A 20,024-nucleotide genomic window follows, 5' to 3' on the forward strand; every position below is an offset into this window, starting at 1 on the left:
TGCATGTATCTTGCCAAGTCACCGTCATTATCAACAACGTTACTTCTTCTTGGGTTATTCAGTTTTGTCAGTGTGTTTCTGCACTTGTTTAAAATATAAGGGTGGCTTGATTTATGCGATATTTATTCATTTTTTTAATGGAACTGCTTGTTGCCATACTCAATATGGCGCCCAGACGGTAGTCGCTGAAGGTGGTGATGTTACAGGAAGTGCGCCGTCGTCGATCTCTGAACTTGGCGTTATCTGATAGGCTGCCGCTATCTCGCCGTTGGCTTTAGCTGTGAGTCTGTATCGTGTCCTGGCGGAAAAGAAGAATGAAGGCTTCGCTTGTGTTGCTGCTTCTTGGGGCTCTTGGCTGTTGGGCTGTGGAGGTGAAGAGGCCTCGTGGGGTCTCGCTGTCCAGTGAGTGTAGCAGGGAATGTATAAATATATATATATATATATATATATATATATATATATATATATATATATAGGGCTTTCATTCTGCCTCCTGCCCGGCCGGGATGTGTCTTACGTCTGTCTGACTCAGGCATTAAAGGGGAACTCCACCCACAAAGTTCATTTAGCCTAATGAAAGTAAATATCATTCTAAACAGCTTCCCAATATACGTTCCATACATATTGTTATTGGTTTCAAGATTATGCTTAAATAGAATGGTTTCCTGTTCACTGCACTGCTGGTTCTGACTTCAACAACAACAAAAAAAACATAACAAATAATGTGTTGCCTTTTGCAGACCGTGGTTTCTACGATGATTCCAAGCCGTTCACTTGTCTAGACGGATCTCGGACCATTCCCTTCGACAGAGTCAATGACGATTACTGTGACTGCGCCGATGGGACCGATGAACCTGGTGAGCGGGGGATTGTGCCAGCCGGGCCTAAATGATCAGTGATTGTAGCAGGGTTGCCACCTGTTAGGTTTTCACCCAAACAGTTCATTTTTTTTTTTCAAAGGCCTGTTCGGGTCTCAACACTCTGTTCGGTTTTCAGCTTTATGAAACCCGAACAATATTCTGGCCAATAAATAAAAACATTTAAATACTAAGATACTCAACTTAACATGGCTTAGTTATTATCAAGTGCAGTTAATTTCTTATAACAGAACAAAAAAGCAAATCATAGTTACATAGTTAAAGGAGACATGTTGTGTAAAAAATAAGAACGTACCAGTGTGTTATACTCATTTAGATATAGAAGAATTGTAATTGTGCGTTAAAAAGTAGTGTTTCAGGCTGATTTATTGAATATTTCTGCAAAAACCCTACTAGTCCCTCCCTTCTCTTCCACTTCCTGCTCCCTGAATTCTCAGGCTGTGTAAGGAAGCCGGTGGCTCTCAACTCACTGCACTGTAGGACAGGAACCAATCAGCAGCTAGCAGGACCTGAAGGGGAACTGAAGCCTGTCTGTGCTTGTGTGACTGCAGGGCTGTGATTGGCTGTCCCCCTCCTACTATGCTTTTTGTATGGACCGTTAGGACTCGCCCACCCCTCATTTGAAACACAGACGGGGACCAGAGAACATCTATAGGGAGCTCCAATAAAGAGGCTATTTTTAAAGATAATATTAATATATTTAATTTAGCACCATGTATTTAATTTAGCACCATGTAAAAGCAACACCATATATTACTTATAATTACCTACAAAATTAGTGGTTTTTCATATATCCTATATGTCTCCTTTAAGCTGGGTTAAAAAAAAAGGCCAATGTCCAATCAATCAAAAATAAGCAATTGTTTTTTTAAATTAGCATTTCTATATTTCAGAGCTTTCTTGATTACCGATTTCTGTATAATGGATCCCAAAATATTCCGAAAACTGAACAGAAATCGAGCCATTTACATCATAAGGGCAGATTTACTTAAGGCCGAAGTGGCTACTGCTAGCGACAATTCGCCAGCATTACCGCCCACAGGGACATCAAAAAGTTTACTAACAGGCGCCAATTCGCAAGTGAAAGAGACAGGCGCTAGCGCTCATTCGCACTATATCACCAGGCGACAATTTGCTCTGGTGAATGGACGTAACCCCGCAAATTCACTAAAATGCGGCTTTTACTGAACGTTGCCTCTTTCGCCAGACTTGCTGTCGCCTGCTCAGACCAGGCAAAGTGCAATGGAATACAATCTTCTGTCAACCTCAATCTTCTGTCACTTACATTATATTCTGTGACTGGAAAATGCATCAAGGTTCAAAAAACGCTGGCGACTTTTCCTTTTTGATTTTGATTCCTTTGTGATTTTTTGGGAACATTTTTTTCCTAACATATGGAACATTCATTTTACAGTGGGCTCATGTTTAGGGCATTATATTAACTCTCTTGTCTTTATTACGGTTCCCTGGACTTGTGTATTATAAACCGGTAACTTAAACCATTTGCAGCAACATTTATAATGGAAACATCCATACAACTTTAAATTACCTGCCCTATGCAAATTTCGCTAGGCAGAAATGAACGCTAGCGCATCTTTGCTAGCTGCGAAAGTTGCCAGCGTTTGGCGCCCAGGACGAAACTATGTATTTTAGTGAATTAGCGTTGTCTGAGTGAATTTTCGCGTGGCGAAGTGTTGCGCTGGGTGCGAAGTGGACGCTGGCGACTTTTCGCCTGGTTAGTAAATCTTCCCCTAAGTGATGCACTAACCCCACCCCAGTGTTATAACACCTCTTACATCATGATGCCTTCCTCTGATGTCCTCATGCCCACCCCAGCATCACTGCTCCACCCCCAATGCTATCTGCCCCGCCCCCTGTTTGGGTTTAGCCTCTGGCAAAGGTGGCAACCCTAGATTGTAGGTTAAATGGATCTAACCCCAAACAATACATTCATTTTATAGTTACTTAGGGGCTCCTTCAGCAGCTTTGCAATATACATTATTTTTCCTTTTTAGTGGTTTGAGACCTTGGCAGTTTTAGACTGATAATACCAGGCTCTAAACTCAACAGTTCTCTTTCAAGGTCAGTGACCCTAACTGTCTATGCACTTCCTGTATACATGTTTACCGTAGGGTTTTGACTTCCAGCTGTTGGGGACTATGGAGACAAAAGCCTGGTATAGGCAGTTTCAAACTGCTATTGTCACTGGAACCACTAACAAACTGAATGTAAATTGCAGTGCTCGTCGTCGGTTTACATAAATTAATTTTTTGGGGTTCAGATCCCCTTTTAAAGGGGTTGTTCACCTTTAAATGAAAGTGCAAAGAGGATATTCTGAGACAATTTGCAAAGGGTTTTTTATTTTATGGCTGCTAGGGCCCAAATTACTAGGGATGCACCGAATCCAGGATTCGGTTCGGGATTCGGCCAAGATTCAGCCTTTTTCAGCAGGATTCGGATTCGGCCGAATCCTTGTGCCTGGCCGAACCGAATCTGAATCCTAATTTACATTTGTAAATTGTGGGGAGGGTGGGATTTCACGTGACTTTTTATTACAAAACGAGGAAGTAAACAATTTTTTTTCCACTTTTTCCTTTCCCGCCCCTAATTTGCATATGCAAATTAGGATTCGGTTCGGTATTCGGCCGAATCTTCCAAGATGGATTCGGGGATTCGGCCGAATCCAAAATAGTGGATTCGGTGCATCCCTACAAATTACCCTAGCAAAGATGAATTGAAATAAATAAGTGTCTGCAATATGAATAGGAGAGGTCTGAATAGAAAGCCGCGAGTAATAGAAAATAGCAATAACAATACATTTGTAGCCTTACAGAGCATTTGTCTTTTAGATGGGGTCAATGCCCCCATTGGAAAGCTGGGGAGAGTTAAAAGAAGTTGCCAAATAATTCAGAAGATAAAATGAAGGCCAATTGCAAAGTTGCTTAGAACTGGTCATTCTATAACATACTAGAAGTTAACTTAAACATGAACTAACCCTTTAAAGAGCCTCTAAACCTTCTGATTTACCTGCACAGGGGCGTTGTGGTATCTCTCTTTACAGGAAAATGTAGGCCTTTGTTCCTGCTGTGAATCTTTTTATATATGGCCCTAATCAACTGGGTGTAGCCCACCACTGCTCGCATTCCATAATGCCATGCCCCCTTGAATAGTAAGACACACCCCTATAATTCTAAGCACTTTACATTCATTATTTATTTTCTTTTAAGTCCGAGATATTAAGGGATACATGTACTGTTAATATGAATGAATTTTGTTACAACAGCGCCACCTGCTGGTCAGTTTCCCACCAGTCTGACCACCAAGTAGTCAAGGAACTTGTCAGGAGAAAGAAAGAGGCTGCTCTGATTTTCTTCTGCTTAGGAAAGATGTGAGAAAGGTTTTTAATTTTTTCCATTAGTCTCAACTCCTAGGTGTCTGTGGGAACAAGCTATTTGCACATGTGACCTTAACTGTACAAGGAGTTAACTTTTAGTCACTCAAAGTGGGGCTTATGTGCTAATACTGAGCTAATTTTCCTTGATGCAGTCACTCATAGCAGGGGGTTCTTTCAGCGTACTGATGGGCCTAATATTTCCTAGTTCAGATAATTTCCAAGGCCTGTATATGACACATTGCTTGTTGCTTGTAGGTACCTCGGCCTGTTCCAATGGGAGATTCCACTGCACCAACGCTGGCTACAAACCCCAGTATATCCCATCGTCCCGCATCAACGATGGAATCTGTGGTAAGTGAGCATCTCAACTGCTTGCAATATGGGAGAGATTCTGTTCTAGGCTGAGCACTTCTCCTGTCCTTGCAGTTTGCACCAATAGTGGGTTCACCATTGGCAGAAGCAAATACTGTGCTTCAGAGCTTACAGTCTAGTATACAGAGGAACATACATACAATACAGGGAACCTTTGGGAAAGGGACACAGATACAATACAGGGAGAGGGAGCCATTGGGAGAAGCAGATCCTGTCCTGCATAGCTTACAGTCTAGTGTATAGAGGGACATAAATTCAATACAGGGTGAGGGAACCATTCTGAGAAGAGAATCGTGCCCTGCACAGCTTACACTCTAATATTCAGAGGGACACGGATAAAATACAGAGAGAGGGAACCATTGGGAGAAGGGAATTCTGTCCTGCAGAGCTTTTGGGAACTTTTGGTAAAGGGACACAGATACAATACAGGGAGAGGGGGGTCATTGTGTGAGGATAATCCTTCCCTGCAGTGCTTGCATTCTAATTTACTCTTTGTCCCCCCCAGACTGCTGTGACACAACAGATGAATATAACAGTGGAGTGGTGTGTGAGAATACCTGCAGGTAACCTAGCGATCTTGTTCTTATTAGAATGCACCACAGAATCCTTTCCTTCTATTTAACTCTGATTTCCATCAACTTCCACCTGCCCCCCCTCTGTAGGGAAATGGGCAGGAAAGCGCGAGAAGAGCTCCAGGTACAGGCAGAGACAGCCAGAGAAGGATTTCGGGTGAAACAGTTGTTGATTGAGGAAGCCAGGAAGGGACGAGAGGAAAAACAGGTACGGACCTATCTCATCCTTCCATGGTAAAGGTACTGATAAATGTGACGTGAGGCATTGCAGGAGTATCCTCACAGTGTAATTGTACCAGCACACGGCAGCTGTAATGATGCAACTGTTACTGCATGGACAGGTGCAGAAGTGCATGTGTGTTATTAGTGTATGGTTAGGGAAGTGACAACAGGTGTGTGAGTAACACATGCAGGATGGACAGAGCTACAAATGAGACTTATCTGCACTTTTTGCCACAGACCAAGTTGCAAGATATGGTACAGAGTCGCCAGGCACTGCAGGCACAAGTGGATTCTTTGCGCACAGAGAAAGAAGCAGCCGAACAACCTGAGCAAGAAGCAAAGGATGCGCATAAAAAGTCCTGGGAGGGTAAGTGTGCATGTGCCTGCTGGTTAAAGGGGAACTATTCCGAAAATGAAAATTTTATATAAGCTTCCTCTTACTGAAATTTGTAAATACAATAAATTAAATATGCTGCAAGTTTAGCTTCACTATTCCTCTCTCAGCATCTGTTTCACATCATTTTGTCTTCATGCAGCTGTTGAGTATCAGATATTCATTGACAGTTGGATCCAATATATCTTATATGGGGCTTCCTTTCCTAGCAGATGTATTAGAGCTCCCTCAGATTCCAGTACAAACAAAATCTAACAAAATAACTGCCTTTTGCACAAATTCTGCATGCAGAGAGACATGATGTCTGGTGATTTTAAGAGTGAGCTCTAATACATCTTCTAGGCAAAAGGAAGCCCCCCTGTAAGATATATTGGATCTAACTGTCAATGAATATCTGACACCCAACTGCTGCATGAAGCCGGAATGAAGAGAAAACAGATGCTGAGAGAGGAATAGTGAACATAAACTTGATTATTTCAAAAACGCTAGAGAATTTTTAATTGTTTGTATTTAGAACGTTTTTATAGAAGTATGCTGAAGCTTATATTCAATTTTCATTTTCATGATAGTTCCACTTTAAGTAATCATGTGTTATTGCAGGTCTGCATGCCTTGTGTGTGTTTGTTCTAATTGCCCTTATGTTACAGAGAGTAGAGAAGCAGAGAAGGTTGAAATGGATAAGCAGCGATCACTGGAGGTCTTCACTGAGTTGGACCAGGACTCTGATGGAATGTGAGTGCCAAGCAGCTAGTCAGAGCTTCCTGCATAGGAATGTTGTATGTGTTAACAGCCCATCAGTTAACAGTATCCATCCATTTAGAGGCCATAAACACTGTCCTGTTATATCTGTCTGATTATGTTTGACTTGTGCGACCATTGTTCAATGTGTTTGCGTTGGGTCCTCTCACTGGAGGGGATCTGGCCACTCCAACTCTACCTATTGCACTGTTTCCAGGCTGGCTGGTGTTGAGCTGCTCTCTCACCCGGAGTTGGACGTGGATGGAGATGGTGCTATGTCAGACCAAGAGGCTCAGGTAAGCACTCAGGCCCAGGCAGCTCTCTGTAAGTTCCTAAAAATATAGGGATTTACGTCATGATTTTTATGGTGTAGTTTTTATTTCTAAATGACACTGTTTACACTGCAAATAATTCACTCTACAATATAAAATTTCATTCCTGAAGCAGCAAGTGTGTATTTTTAGTTGTAATATTGGTGTGTAGGTGCTTCTCAGGTCATTTTGCCTGGTCATGTGATTTCAGAAAGAGCCAGCACTTTAGGATGGAACTGCTTTCTGGCAGGCTGTTGTTTCTCCTACTCAATGTAACTGAATGTGTCTCAGTGGGACCTGGTTTTTAGTATTGAGTGCTGTTCTTAAATGGAAGCTGACCCCAAAAAACCTCCTTTTAAAAAAATGATTCTTCATTTGAAGTTGCCTATATGTCAAGCTGACTGTGTTCCCCTTAAAGCTTTTTTCACTTAATGAATCCAGTTCTCTGTATGAAAGGTGGGAGTACTTTGGTGCAGGCAGCAACGGACAGTCTGTCTCCTATCAAGTTACAAAGAGGGGGGCAGCGTGAGGGAGAGAGAGCTCTTTGCAGCAGGCAGGCAACACACTAGAGGGGCGAAAGGTAGAAAAAGGAAACTCACAGGCTGCAGACAAAACCAGGGAGACAATCAGGAAGTTCCAGAGAGTAGAAGCTGCAAGGGAAACGGAACGAGAAGTTGCGCCCCCTTTGTGACATCATCAATCTCACATTCTGACTGGATGCAGGAGAGAGCTACAGTCTGGCTGCCACAGTCTGATGCAGAACTGGATTTATTAAGTGAAAAAAAGCTTTAAAGGAGAAGGAAAGCTAAGGAGGCATTTTATTGCCAATAGATTAGCTGCAATAGTGCAAGCTAGAATGCTATATTTATTCTGTAGAAGGTTTTACCATACCTGAGTAAAAAGCTCTAGAAACTCTCTGTTTGTTTAGGATAGGAGCTGCAGTATTAACGTGGTGTGACATCACTTCCTGCCTGAGTCTCTCCCTGCTCTGGGTTCAGATTACAGTAGAGAAGGGAGGGGGTGGGGAAGAGGAGCAAACTAAGCATGCTCTTGCCCAGGGCAATGAGGTTTAAGCTGAAAACAGGAAGTCTGATACAGAAGCCCATGAGTACACATTAGAAGGAAAGAAATGCAGTGTTTCTTTTGACAGGGGACTCAGAGCAGCATTACTTTGGGGGTTTACTGGTATATTTAGATGGACCTTTCTGTTAAGGCTTACTTAGTTTTAGCCTTTCCTTCTCCTTTAAAGGAGAAGGAAAGCTACGGAGGCATTTTATTGCCAATAGATTAGCTGCAATAGTGCAAGCTAGAATGCTATATTTATTCTGTAGAATGTTTTACCATACCTGAGTAAAAAGCTCTAGAAACTCTGTTTGTCTCTCCCTGCTCTGAGCCTGCCTGAGTCTCTCCCTGCTCTGGGCTCAGATTACAGTAGAAAAGGGTGGGGGGTGGGGAAGAGGAAGAGGAGCAAACTGAGCATGCTCTTGCCCAGGGCAATGAGGTTTAAGCTGAAAACAGGAAGTCTGATACAGAAGCCCATGTGTACACAATAGAAGGAAAGAAATGCAGTGTTTCTCTTGACAGGGGACTCAGAGCAGCACTACTTTGGGGGTTTACTGGTATATTTAGATGGACCTTTCTGATAAGGCTTACTTAGTTTTAACTTCTCCTTTAAGGAGAAAACAGTCAGCATGACATATATAACTTCAAATGAAGAATCATTTTTTTTTTAAAGAAGTTTTTTGGTGTCCGCTTCTCTTTAAATCTACCAGGCAGCTGTTATCTTGTCAAGATTCAATGAAAGATCTGTGCCACAGCCTATGGAAAAAACCAAATAACCGAACCTAGTGCAATATTGTTAATATTTAGTGAAATCACTAAAATGTTACAACACTAATCTGTGTGTGTCTTGAACCATAGAATGTCTATGCACAGATTTTTCGTGTGTATTTTAAAGTGCTATAGTGATTTCTTCAAAAGGTAAAACAAATTAAAATAAGGTGCAATGGTGTTATGTTCAATCAGTAAAAATCAGCATGTGGCTTCTCCACTCTCTGGTGGGATTGGCAATTTACAAGATTCCTGATTTCAAAACAGCATATCAATATCAACTCCAGGGTATTCCTTTTTCTGTAAAAAATCAGGTACAGCAACCATAGTGTAAGTTGCCGTTATTTTTTTAAAAGGTTTTAAAACTTATCGCACTTGCATAACTCAAATTTCTGAATGCATATCAAACAAGCCAGTCTTGTAGTGCAGATCATGGAGGTGAACCTTTGCAATACATGGGTTCCACCTGCACATCCACTCTCTGCTGAGACCGGAAGTGATGTCACACCTATATTATACCTATATGTTATCTTGTGTCAGGAAGCTGCTATCTGGCTACCTTCCCATTGTTCTGTTCTTAGGCTGCTGGGAGGGCGGTGATAATCACTCCAACTTGCAGTACAGCAATAAAGTAACTGAAGTTTATCAGAGCACAAGTCACAGGACTGGGGGCACCTGGGAAACTGACAATATGTCTAGCCCCATGTCAGATTTCCAAATTAAATATAAAAAAAACTTGGTTTGTTCTTTTGATAAATGGATATCAGTGCAGAATTCTGATGGAGCTTTCCCATGACAGTATGCCTTTAATATTTGTCTTCTTGTGCTTAGTCTTTGCTTGGTGGCGCATCTTCTGTGGATGTCAGCAGTTTCCAGGAGTCTGTCTGGCCTCAGATCCAAGAAAAATACAAATCAGAGGTGAGATGTAGGAACTAAGCTCACTATAGCCTTGCACACTGATCACGCTTGATGCTAGGGGTATCCTTGCCCATTGCCTTTAGAGATGCCTTTGTGGTTGTCCAAGCAAGCAGATTTGTGGGGAGGGGATCTAGAAGCATATGTGGAGCTTGGTGCAACCCTATACAGGCATGGGCATATGGGATATTAACTGCCAGACTCACATGGGAGTGTGGAATATCCCCCTTCTGTTTGTGTCTGGCACTTAGACCGATGCCCTGCCAGTGCCTCCTATAGAGCAACCAACGGAGTCTCACCCAGAAGTCCCTGAAGATGATGATGATGAGGAAGATGGAGATGATGGAGAAGATGATGAAGAGGAGGAACCTGAAGAGGACATTAGGGTAATAAACCAATCAGACTCCTTGCTAACAATGGCTGATGTTCTGAAAGTAATGGTGTGCTTGGGAAGAGAGGGGATACAAGTCACAGGCTTATTAACCTTTACAATGTTATAGGTTCCACCCAGCAAGGCACAGGAAGCAGAACCAGAGATGCCGCCTTATGATGAAACAACACAGGCTTTGATTGATGGTGAGTGTGTGTAATGATTCTTTATCTTCCTTGCGCACTTTCTAACCCTTCCCTTTGTATGTGTGCTCACTTTATTGAATCATTCACTTCTTGGCCTTAAATTCCTTAATGTTACTTCTCACACATAACTGATCATTTTTCCTGTCTGGCCCTTTCATGTTTACATGTTTAACTGTAGTCTGTGCCCACCACCTACACCTCCCTACTTTCTCCCAAACAGATCTCTGATTCTCACCTTCTTTGTTTCCTAGCTGCGCAGAAAGCTCGTTCCCAGTATGAAGAAGCAGAGAAGTCTCTGCATGATATGGAGGATACTATTAAGTTAGTGATAAACCTGTTTCTTAGTACCTTAATACCACACGACTCCTTATTCCACTAACCCCACCCCTGAGCCCCTTATTATCCCTGTAACTCCTTATTCCACTAACCCCTCCCCTGAGCCCCTTATTGTCCCTGTAACTCCTTATTCCACTAACCCCACCCCTGAGCTCCTTATTGTCCCTGTAACTCCTTATTCCACTAACCCCACCCCTGAGCCCCTTATTATCCCTGTAACTCCTTATTCCACTAACCCCACCCCTGAGCCCCTTATTATCCCTGTAACTCCTTATTCCACTAACCCCTCCCCTGAGCCCCTTATTGTCCCTGTAACTCCTTATTCCACTAACCCCACCCCTGAGCTCCTTATTGTCCCTGTAACTCCTTATTCCACTAACCCCACCCCTGAGCCCCTTATTGTCCCTGTAACTCCTTTTTCCACTAACCCCACCCCTGAGCCCCTTATTGTCCCTGTAACTCCTTATTCCACTAACCCCACCCCTGAGCCCCTTATTGTCCCTGTAACTCCTTATTCCACTAACCCCACCCCTGAGCTCCTTATTGTCCCTGTAACTCCTTATTCCACTAACCCCACCCCTGAGCTCCTTATTGTCCCTGTAACTCCTTATTCCACTAACCCCACCCCTGAGCCCCTTATTGTCCCTGTAACTCCTTATTCCACTAACCCCACCCCTGAGCCCCTTATTGTCCCTGTAACTCCTTATTCCACTAACCCCACCCCTGAGCCCCTTATTGTCCCTGTAACTCCTTATTCCACTAACCCCACCCCTGAGCTCCTTATTGTCCCTGTAACTCCTTATTCCACTAACCCCACCCCTGAGCCCCTTTATTGTCCCTGTAACTCCTTATTCCACTAACCCCTCCCCTGAGCCCCTTATTGTCCCTGTAACTCCTTATTCCACTAACCCCACCCCTGAGCCCCTTATTGTCCCTGTAACTCCTTATTCCACTAACCCCACCCCTGAGCTCCTTATTGTCCCTGTAACTCCTTATTCCACTAACCCCACCCCTGAGCTCCTTATTGTCCCTGTAACTCCTTATTCCACTAACCCCACCCCTGAGCCCCTTATTGTCCCTGTAACTCCTTATTCCACTAACCCCACCCCTGAGCCCCTTATTGTCCCTGTAACTCCTTATTCCACTAACCCCACCCCTGAGCCCCTTATTGTCCCTGTAACTCCTTATTCCACTAACCCCCACCCCTGAGCTCCTTATTGTCCCTGTAACTCCTTATTCCACTAACCCCACCCCTGAGCCCCTTATTGTCCCTGTAACTCCTTATTCCACTAACCCCACCCCTGAGCCCCTTATTGTCCCTGTAACTCCTTATTCCACTAACCCCACCCCTGAGCCCCTTATTGTCCCTGTTAACTCCTTATTCCACTAACCCCACCCCTGAGCCCCTTATTGTCCCTGTAACTCCTTATTCACAAACCCGACCCCTGAGCCCCTTATTGTCCCTGTAACTCCTTATTCCACTAACCCCACCCCTGAGCTCCTTATTGTCCCTGTAACTCCTTATTCCACTAACCCCACCCCTGAGCTCCTTATTGTCCCTGTAACTCCTTATTCCATTTACCCCACCCCTGAGCCCCTTATTGTCCCTGCAACTCCTTATTCCACTTACCCCACCCCTGAGCCCCTTATTGTCCCTGTAACTCCTTATTCCACTAACCCCACCCCTGAGCCCCTTATTGTCCCTGTAACTCCTTATTCCACTAACCCCTCCCCTGAGCCCCTTATTGTCCCTGTAACTCCTTATTCCACTAACCCCACCCCTGAGCCCCTTATTGTCCCTGTAACTCCTTATTCCACTAAGCCAACCTCTGAGCCCCTTATTGTCCCTGTAACTCCTTATTCCACTAAGCCAACCTCTGAGCCCCTTATTGTCCCTGTAACTCCTTATTCCACTAAGCCAACCTCTGAGCCCCTTATTGTCCCTGTAACTCCTTATTCCACTAACCCCTCCCCTGAGCCCCTTATTGTCCCTGTAACTCCTTATTCCACTAACCCCTCCCCTGAGCCCCTTATTGTTCCTGTAACTCCTTATTCCACTAACCTGACCCCTCAGCCCCTTATTGTCCCTGTAACTCCTTATTCCACTAACCCCTCCCCTGAGCCCCTTATTGTCCCTGTAACTCCTTATTCCACTAACCCCTCCCCTGAGCCCCTTATTGTTCCTGTAACTCCTTATTCCACTAACCTGACCCCTCAGCCCCTTATTACCTTTGTAAAATAATTCTTTAGAAATGCAGCTGACCCAGTCCCTTACCTTTGCTGTAACCACTATTGCTTTGTGTTTTAGGCGGTTGGAGAAGGAGATTTCTTTAGATTTTGGACCCAGTGGAGAATTTTCTTACCTATATGGAGAATGCTACGAGCTTTCGACAAGCGAGTGAGTAGAAAGGGATCTGCTGGTACGGACAGTGATAAAATAGTTGGGAAGCTGCAGAACAGTAATCCAGATTTTATCTGTACTTTGCTGTTCTCTGCAGCAAGACCACGGGATACATTGACAATTTTCTCTGTTTCACTCTTCCAGGTACGTTTACAGTCTTTGCCCATTTAATCGTGTGACTCAGAAGCCAAAACATGGAGGATCTGAAACCAACCTTGGGTGAGAGCTTGAAACCTTTAGCTGCCTTTATTCCCCAATCAACAAGATTTGTGCTTCCTTTAAAAAAGAGTGGTTCACCTTTAAAAGGATACTGTCTCAGGAAAACCTGTTTTTTTTTTTTTTTCTTTTTTCTTTTCAAAACACATCAGTTAATAGTGCTGCTCCAGCAAAATTCATTTTTTAAAAGAGCAAACAGATTTTGTTATATTTACTTTTGAAATTTGGCACAGGGCTAGACATATTGTCATTTTCCCAGGTGGGCCAATCAGAACATGGGATGAAGAGTCTGTCATATGATCATAGCTCATTTTGCTTTAAAATTTCTGACAGGGCCACCCATATTTATTTAAAAAAAAATAAGTAACTGACTTATACATACCTATACATATATATAAGTAAGTGACCTATACGTTGCTTATGGAATACTTTAACTGTGTTTTATATTCCTTGGCATCCACATGCTATTGCCTGAGACATGTGGAAGCCCGAGTCTGGTGCCACTAAAAATGTACATGCACTGCATAGCATTGCTCTTTGTCTCTCACCACTCTCAGATCATGGGGATCCTGGGCTGGACCAGAGGATAACAAATTCAGCAGTATGAAGTATGAGCATGGCACATCATGTTGGCAAGGACCAAATCGTTCAACACAGGTAAGTGGCACTGTGGGACATGCCCCTCCCACTGCAGGGTGATACAGTGACACAAACAGGAGGGAACTATGGGACATGAGTCTGTCCCTCCCACTGCAGGGTGATACAGTGACACAGACAGGAGGGAACTATGGGACATGAGTCTGTCCCTCCCACTGCAGGGTGATACAGTGACACAGACAGGAGGGAACTATGGGACATGAGTCTGTCCCTCCCACTGCAGGGTGATACAGTGACACAGACAGGAGGGAACTATGGGACATGAGTCTGTCCCTCCCACTGCAGGGTGATACAGTGACACAGACAGGAGGGAACTATGGGACATGAGTCTGTCCCTCCCACTGCAGGGTGATACAGTGACACAGACAGGAGGGAACTATGGGACATGAGTCTGTCCCTCCACTGCAGGGTGATACAGTGACACAGACAGGAGGGAACTATGGGACATGAGTCTGTCCCTCCCACTGCAGGGTGATACAGTGACACAGACAGGAGGGAACTATGGGACATGAGTCTGTCCCTCCCACTGCAGGGTGATACAGTGACACAGACAGGAGGGAACTATGGGACATGAGTCTGTCCCTCCCACTGCAGGGTGATACAGTGACACAGACAGGAGGGAACTATGGGACATGAGTCTGTCCCTCCCACTGCAGGGTGATACAGTGACACAGACAGGAGGGAACTATGGGACATGAGTCTGTCCCTCCCACTGCAGGGTGATACAGTGACACAGACAGGAGGGAACTATGGGACATGAGTCTGTCCCTCCCACTGCAGGGTGATACAGTGACACAGACAGGAGGGAACTATGGGACATGAGTCTGTCCCTCCCACTGCAGGGTGATACAGTGACACAGACAGGAGGGAACTATGGGACATGAGTCTGCCCCTCCCACTGCAGGGTGATACAGTGACACAGACAGGAGGGAACTATGGGACATGAGTCTGTCCCTCCCACTGCAGGGTGATACAGTGACACAGACAGGAGGGAACTATGGGGCATGAGTCTGTCCCTCCCACTGCAGGGTGATACAGTGACACAGACAGGAGGGAACTATGGGGCATGAGTCTGTCCCTCCCACTGCAGGGTGATACAGTGACACAGACAGGAGGGAACTATGGGGCATGAGTCTGTCCCTCCCACTGCAGGGTGATACAGTGACACAGACAGGAGGGAACTATGGGGCATGAGTCTGTCCCTCCCACTGCAGGGTGATACAGTGACACAGACAGGAGGGAACTATGGGGCATGAGTCTGTCCCTCCCACTGCAGGGTGATACAGTGACACAGACAGGAGGGAACTATGGGACACGAGTCTGTCCCTCCCACTGCAGGGTGATACAGTGACACAGACAGGAGGGAACTATGGGACACGAGTCTGTCCCTCCCACTGCAGGGTGATACAGTGAGACAGACAGGAGGGAACTATGGGACACGTGTCTGTCCCTCCCACTGCAGGGTGATACAGTGACACAGACAGGAGGGAACTATGGGGCATGAGTCTGTCCCTCCCACTGCAGGGTGATACAGTGACACAGACAGGAGGGAACTATGGGGCATGAGTCTGTCCCTCCCACTGCAGGGTGATACAGTGACACAGACAGGAGGGAACTATGGGACACGAGTCTGTCCCTCCCACTGCAGGGTGATACAGTGACACAGACAGGAGGGAACTATGGGACACGAGTCTGTCCCTCCCACTGCAGGGTGATACAGTGACAGACAGGAGGGAACTATGGGACACGTGTCTGTCCCTCCCACTGCAGGGTGATACAGTGACACAGACAGGAGGGAACTATGGGACATGAGTCTGTCCCTCCCACTGCAGGGTGATACAGTGACACAGACAGGAGGGAACTATGGGACATGAGTCTGTCCCTCCCACTGCAGGGTGATACAGTGACACAGACAGGAGGGAACTATGGGACATGAGTCTGTCCCTCCCACTGCAGGGTGATACAGTGACACAGACAGGAGGGAACTATGGGACATGAGTCTGTCCCTCCCACTGCAGGGTGATACAGTGACACAGACAGGAGGGAACTATGGGGCATGAGTCTGTCCCTCCCACTGCAGGGTGATACAGTGACACAGACAGGAGGGAACTATGGGGCATGAGTCTGTCCCTCCCACTGCAGGGTGATACAGTGACACAGACAGGAGGGAACTATGGGGCATGAGTCTGTCCCTCCCACTGCAGGGTGATACAGTGACACAGACAGGAGGGAACTATGGGGCATGAGTCTGTCCCTCCCACTGCAGGGTGATACAGTGACACAGACAGGAGGGAACTATGGGACATGGGTCTGTCCCTCCCACTGCAGGGTGATACAGTGACACAGACAGGAGGGAACTATGGGGCATGAGTCTGTCCCTCCCACTGCAGGGTGATACAGTGACACAGACAGGAGGGAACTATGGGACACGAGTCTGTCCCTCCCACTGCAGGGTGATACAGTGACAGACAGGAGGGAACTATGGGACACGAGTCTGTCCCTCCCACTGCAGGGTGATACAGTGACACAGACAGGAGGGAACTATGGGACACGAGTCTGTCCCTCCCACTGCAGGGTGATACAGTGACACAGACAGGAGGGAACTATGGGACACGAGTCTGTCCCTCCCACTGCAGGGTGATACAGTGACAGACAGGAGGGAACTATGGGACACGAGTCTGTCCCTCCCACTGCAGGGTGATACAGTGACAGACAGGAGGGAACTATGGGACACGTGTCTGTCCCTCCCACTGCAGGGTGATACAGTGACACAGACAGGAGGGAACTATGGGACATGAGTCTGTCCCTCCCACTGCAGGGTGATACAGTGACACAGACAGGAGGGAACTATGGGACATGAGTCTGTCCCTCCCACTGCAGGGTGATACAGTGACACAGACAGGAGGGAACTATGGGACATGAGTCTGTCCCTCCCACTGCAGGGTGATACAGTGACACAGACAGGAGGGAACTATGGGACATGAGTCTGTCCCTCCCACTGCAGGGTGATACAGTGACACAGACAGGAGGGAACTATGGGACAATGTGAATAGTGTTATTCATTAATCTTTATGTTATTAGGTGAAGTTATCATGTGGGAAGGATACAGTTGTGACCTCCACATCAGAACCAAGCCGCTGCGAGTACCTGATGGAGTTCTTTACCCCTGCGGCCTGCCACCCACCCCCTGAGGTCCTGCCGGGAGATCATGATGAGCTTTGATAGAGTAAATCTAAGGTTTGAGTATTGATGTTTACATTCATTCATAGTAAGCCTGTGGAATGATGAATGTGAAAGGCATCATCTGTAAATTTCTCTATAATGTGTAGTTATCCTAAGAAGTTTCCTTTTTCTGCAAATGCTTCATGGCAAAGTTAATGTTAAAGAGGAAGAAAAACAAATAAGGGGAATGGTGACAAATAAATGCCATCCAGACAGGGTCCTATTATGTACAGAGCCAATAAAATAGATATAGTCATACAGTATATATATTTGTGTAAACAGGGTGTTTGACACATCTCGTTATATTGTCCTGCTTGTATTTGAGCTTAAAGTCTACACCTTATTGTTGGATGTGGAGGGGCCCAGCTTTATTGGTCTCGGGGTGTTGTAAGTAGGGATGCACTGAATCCAGGATTTGGTTCAGATTCTGCCTTTTTCAGCAGGATTCAGATTCGGCCGAATCATTCTGCCTGACCGAATCGGAATCCTAATTTGCATATGCAAATTTGGGGCAGGGAGAGAAATCACATGACTTTTTGTAACAAAACCAGGAAGTAAGAAATGTTTTCCCTTCCCACCCCTAATTTGCATATGCAAATTACTATTCATTCGGTATTCACAGAATCTTTCGCGAAGGATTCTGTGGTTTGGCCAAATCCAAAATAGTGGATTCGGTGCATCCCTAGTTGTAAGCTCAGTTGGGTTTGGGCCCTTACTGTTGCGACTGTTGTTGTCCTAACAGAGATGTATCACACACTACATCTGGCCGTTTGTGTTCAGTGTAAGTGAGATCACTAAATATCTACTGGTCTGATTTGTAACCTGCCTGAGTGACTCCATGACAAATGTTCTATTCCAGCTTAGGATATAGAAATGATGGCACCCCTTATTGCCAACAGAAGGAGCCGCTCTCTTCTGGGACTTGAAGACATGTGACCAGTAACATGGAAACCCTCCCCTGCTTAAGATAACTTCTCCAGAAGAGCATCATCTCTCTCTGAGCCAATCACATGCCGACACCTCACTCTCCTCCCACAGAAGGGGCAACCAGAAGACACATTCCATCCCTTAGCACTTTGCCTTTCCTTACGCTGTACATATTGCTGGCAATGGCCTGTAATGTTGTGTTTCGTTAAATAAAAGAGTCTGACCTTTTAGTCCATTGGTTACCTGCGTTGGCAAGTAAGAAATAGAGGGAGGTTGTACTTTGTGTAGTGCCAGATTGATTGGTCATTAGCCCCCAGCATACCTCTCTGGGACTTGGTGGATTAAGGGGTAGATGAATGTTAAAGGAAGAGTTACAGTGTTGGAAAGAGACATACTATGTATCTCTGCAGCTTCTTTTATGAAATGGGGGGGTGACTGACAAGGTCCCTGTTTTTACATCATTCATGAACCTGGCGGTTGAAGGAAGACCACTTACAAGCATGTGATAAAGCTAGCAATGTCTCCTGCCTTTGGGTTTCTACTAGGCTGTGAACAAGGCATGGTCATTAACATTAGACAAATCACATCCTTTTAACGTGAACCTTTACTATAGGAATGTCTCCTACCTTCCCTGAGACTGTATGACCCGGCCACTAGGGAGCACAATTAATGGAAAACTATACTCCCAAAATGAACACTTGAGCAACAGATAGTTTTGTATCAAATTAAGTGGCACATTAAAGAATCTTACCAAACTGTTATATATATTTAAGTAAATATTGCCCTTTTACATCTCTTGCCTTGAACCACCATTTCGTGATGGTCTGTGTGTTGCCTCAGAGATCAGCTGACCAGAAATACTACAGCTCTAACTGTAACAGGAAGAGATCACCTGACCAGAAATACTGCAGCTCTAATTGTAACAGGAAGAAGTGTGGAAGCAAAAGACACAACTCTGTCTGTTAATTGGCTCATGTGGCCTAACAAGTATGGTTTGTTGGTATGTTTGTGTGCACCGTGAATCATATGATCCCAGGGGGCGGCCCTTATTTTCTAAAATGGCAGTTTTCTATTTATAATTACCCAATGGCACTTACTACTAAAAAAAGTATATTATTATGAAAATGGGTTTGTTTACATGAAGCAGGGTTTTACATATAAACTGTTTTATGCAATATCTTTTTATAAAGACCTAAATTGTTTGAGGGGTATAGTTTTCCTTTAAGTCGTGTTGCTGCCACCATATGTTTATGGGAGCATGCTGCAGCCTGAATTTCCAAAGTTGGGATAGGCTATTGGGCATGCTGACCAGTATGCACTGGGATATTGACTAATGGCAGGGGACATGACAGTAGTTTTAAGAACAAAGCTTGTCAGAATAATAAAATTCTTGAACTCCATGGATGAAAATGTTACGGTTAAAAACTGCAGCCCCCCAACTTCGAAGTCCAAATGTCCTGGTATTTCTGTACTTGGGTCCCTAGTCCCTTTTTTTTTTTTTTTTTCTCCTTCCCAAGTCAGATCAGAATGAGACCAGATTCTTAGGTGGCATATGTTTCAAAGCAATTTTTAATGGACAGCACCCAATCCAAAAGCAAGATAATTACTGCCCATTTACAGTAAGAACCACTCCATCCAATGACATTAAAGTACTTAATGATCTACTCAGTGGGGCCATATACTGCATAGTCAAATGTAGAAAGGAGGTATAGCAAAGTCTCTAATACTGAGTAACCTTTGTAGTAACTTTTGTCCTTGACATGATTGGCTGGCAGACAATGCACAGATTAACCATTATATGTGCATTGTCTGCAAGGAGAGCTTAAACAATGAATGTGGCAAGAAATACTGTATTTTATATATTCAGCATCTCTATAAGAGCTAGGTCTTGAAAGTTATGCACAGGGGGTCACCATCTTGGATACTGTTAGGAGTGTCAGTGGCACTGCACATGCTCAGTGTGCTCTGGGTTAAGTAAAAGAAGCATATGTGCTGGGAATCATCAGAGAAGAAAATGGGGAGCTACTGGGGACATCTTTGGAGGCACAGATCTTCCCTGATTA

At 44.9% G+C, this 20,024-nt stretch overlaps 1 protein-coding gene across 3 annotated transcripts; it reads left to right on the forward strand.

The window, feature by feature from the left end:
* The first annotated feature begins 172 nt into the window (after positions 1-172).
* On the forward strand, positions 173-18,191 carry prkcsh.S (protein kinase C substrate 80K-H S homeolog). Of its 3 annotated transcripts, none has more exon segments than NM_001092716.1 (17): positions 264-402; positions 741-857; positions 4,528-4,623; positions 5,150-5,207; positions 5,307-5,424; positions 5,676-5,805; positions 6,480-6,564; positions 6,788-6,866; positions 9,543-9,629; positions 9,878-10,012; positions 10,127-10,202; positions 10,454-10,523; positions 12,847-12,936; positions 13,084-13,158; positions 13,713-13,812; positions 16,894-17,049; positions 17,934-18,191. In NM_001092716.1, coding segments are annotated over 16 exon segments (1,545 nt in total). In that variant the 5' UTR covers positions 264-314; the 3' UTR covers positions 17,035-17,049; positions 17,934-18,191.
* The last annotated feature ends 1,833 nt before the right edge of the window (positions 18,192-20,024 follow it).

The sequence above is a fragment of the Xenopus laevis genome, chromosome 3S (genome assembly GCF_017654675.1).
Source record: "Xenopus laevis strain J_2021 chromosome 3S, Xenopus_laevis_v10.1, whole genome shotgun sequence".
Classification (NCBI taxonomy): domain Eukaryota; kingdom Metazoa; phylum Chordata; class Amphibia; order Anura; family Pipidae; genus Xenopus; species Xenopus laevis.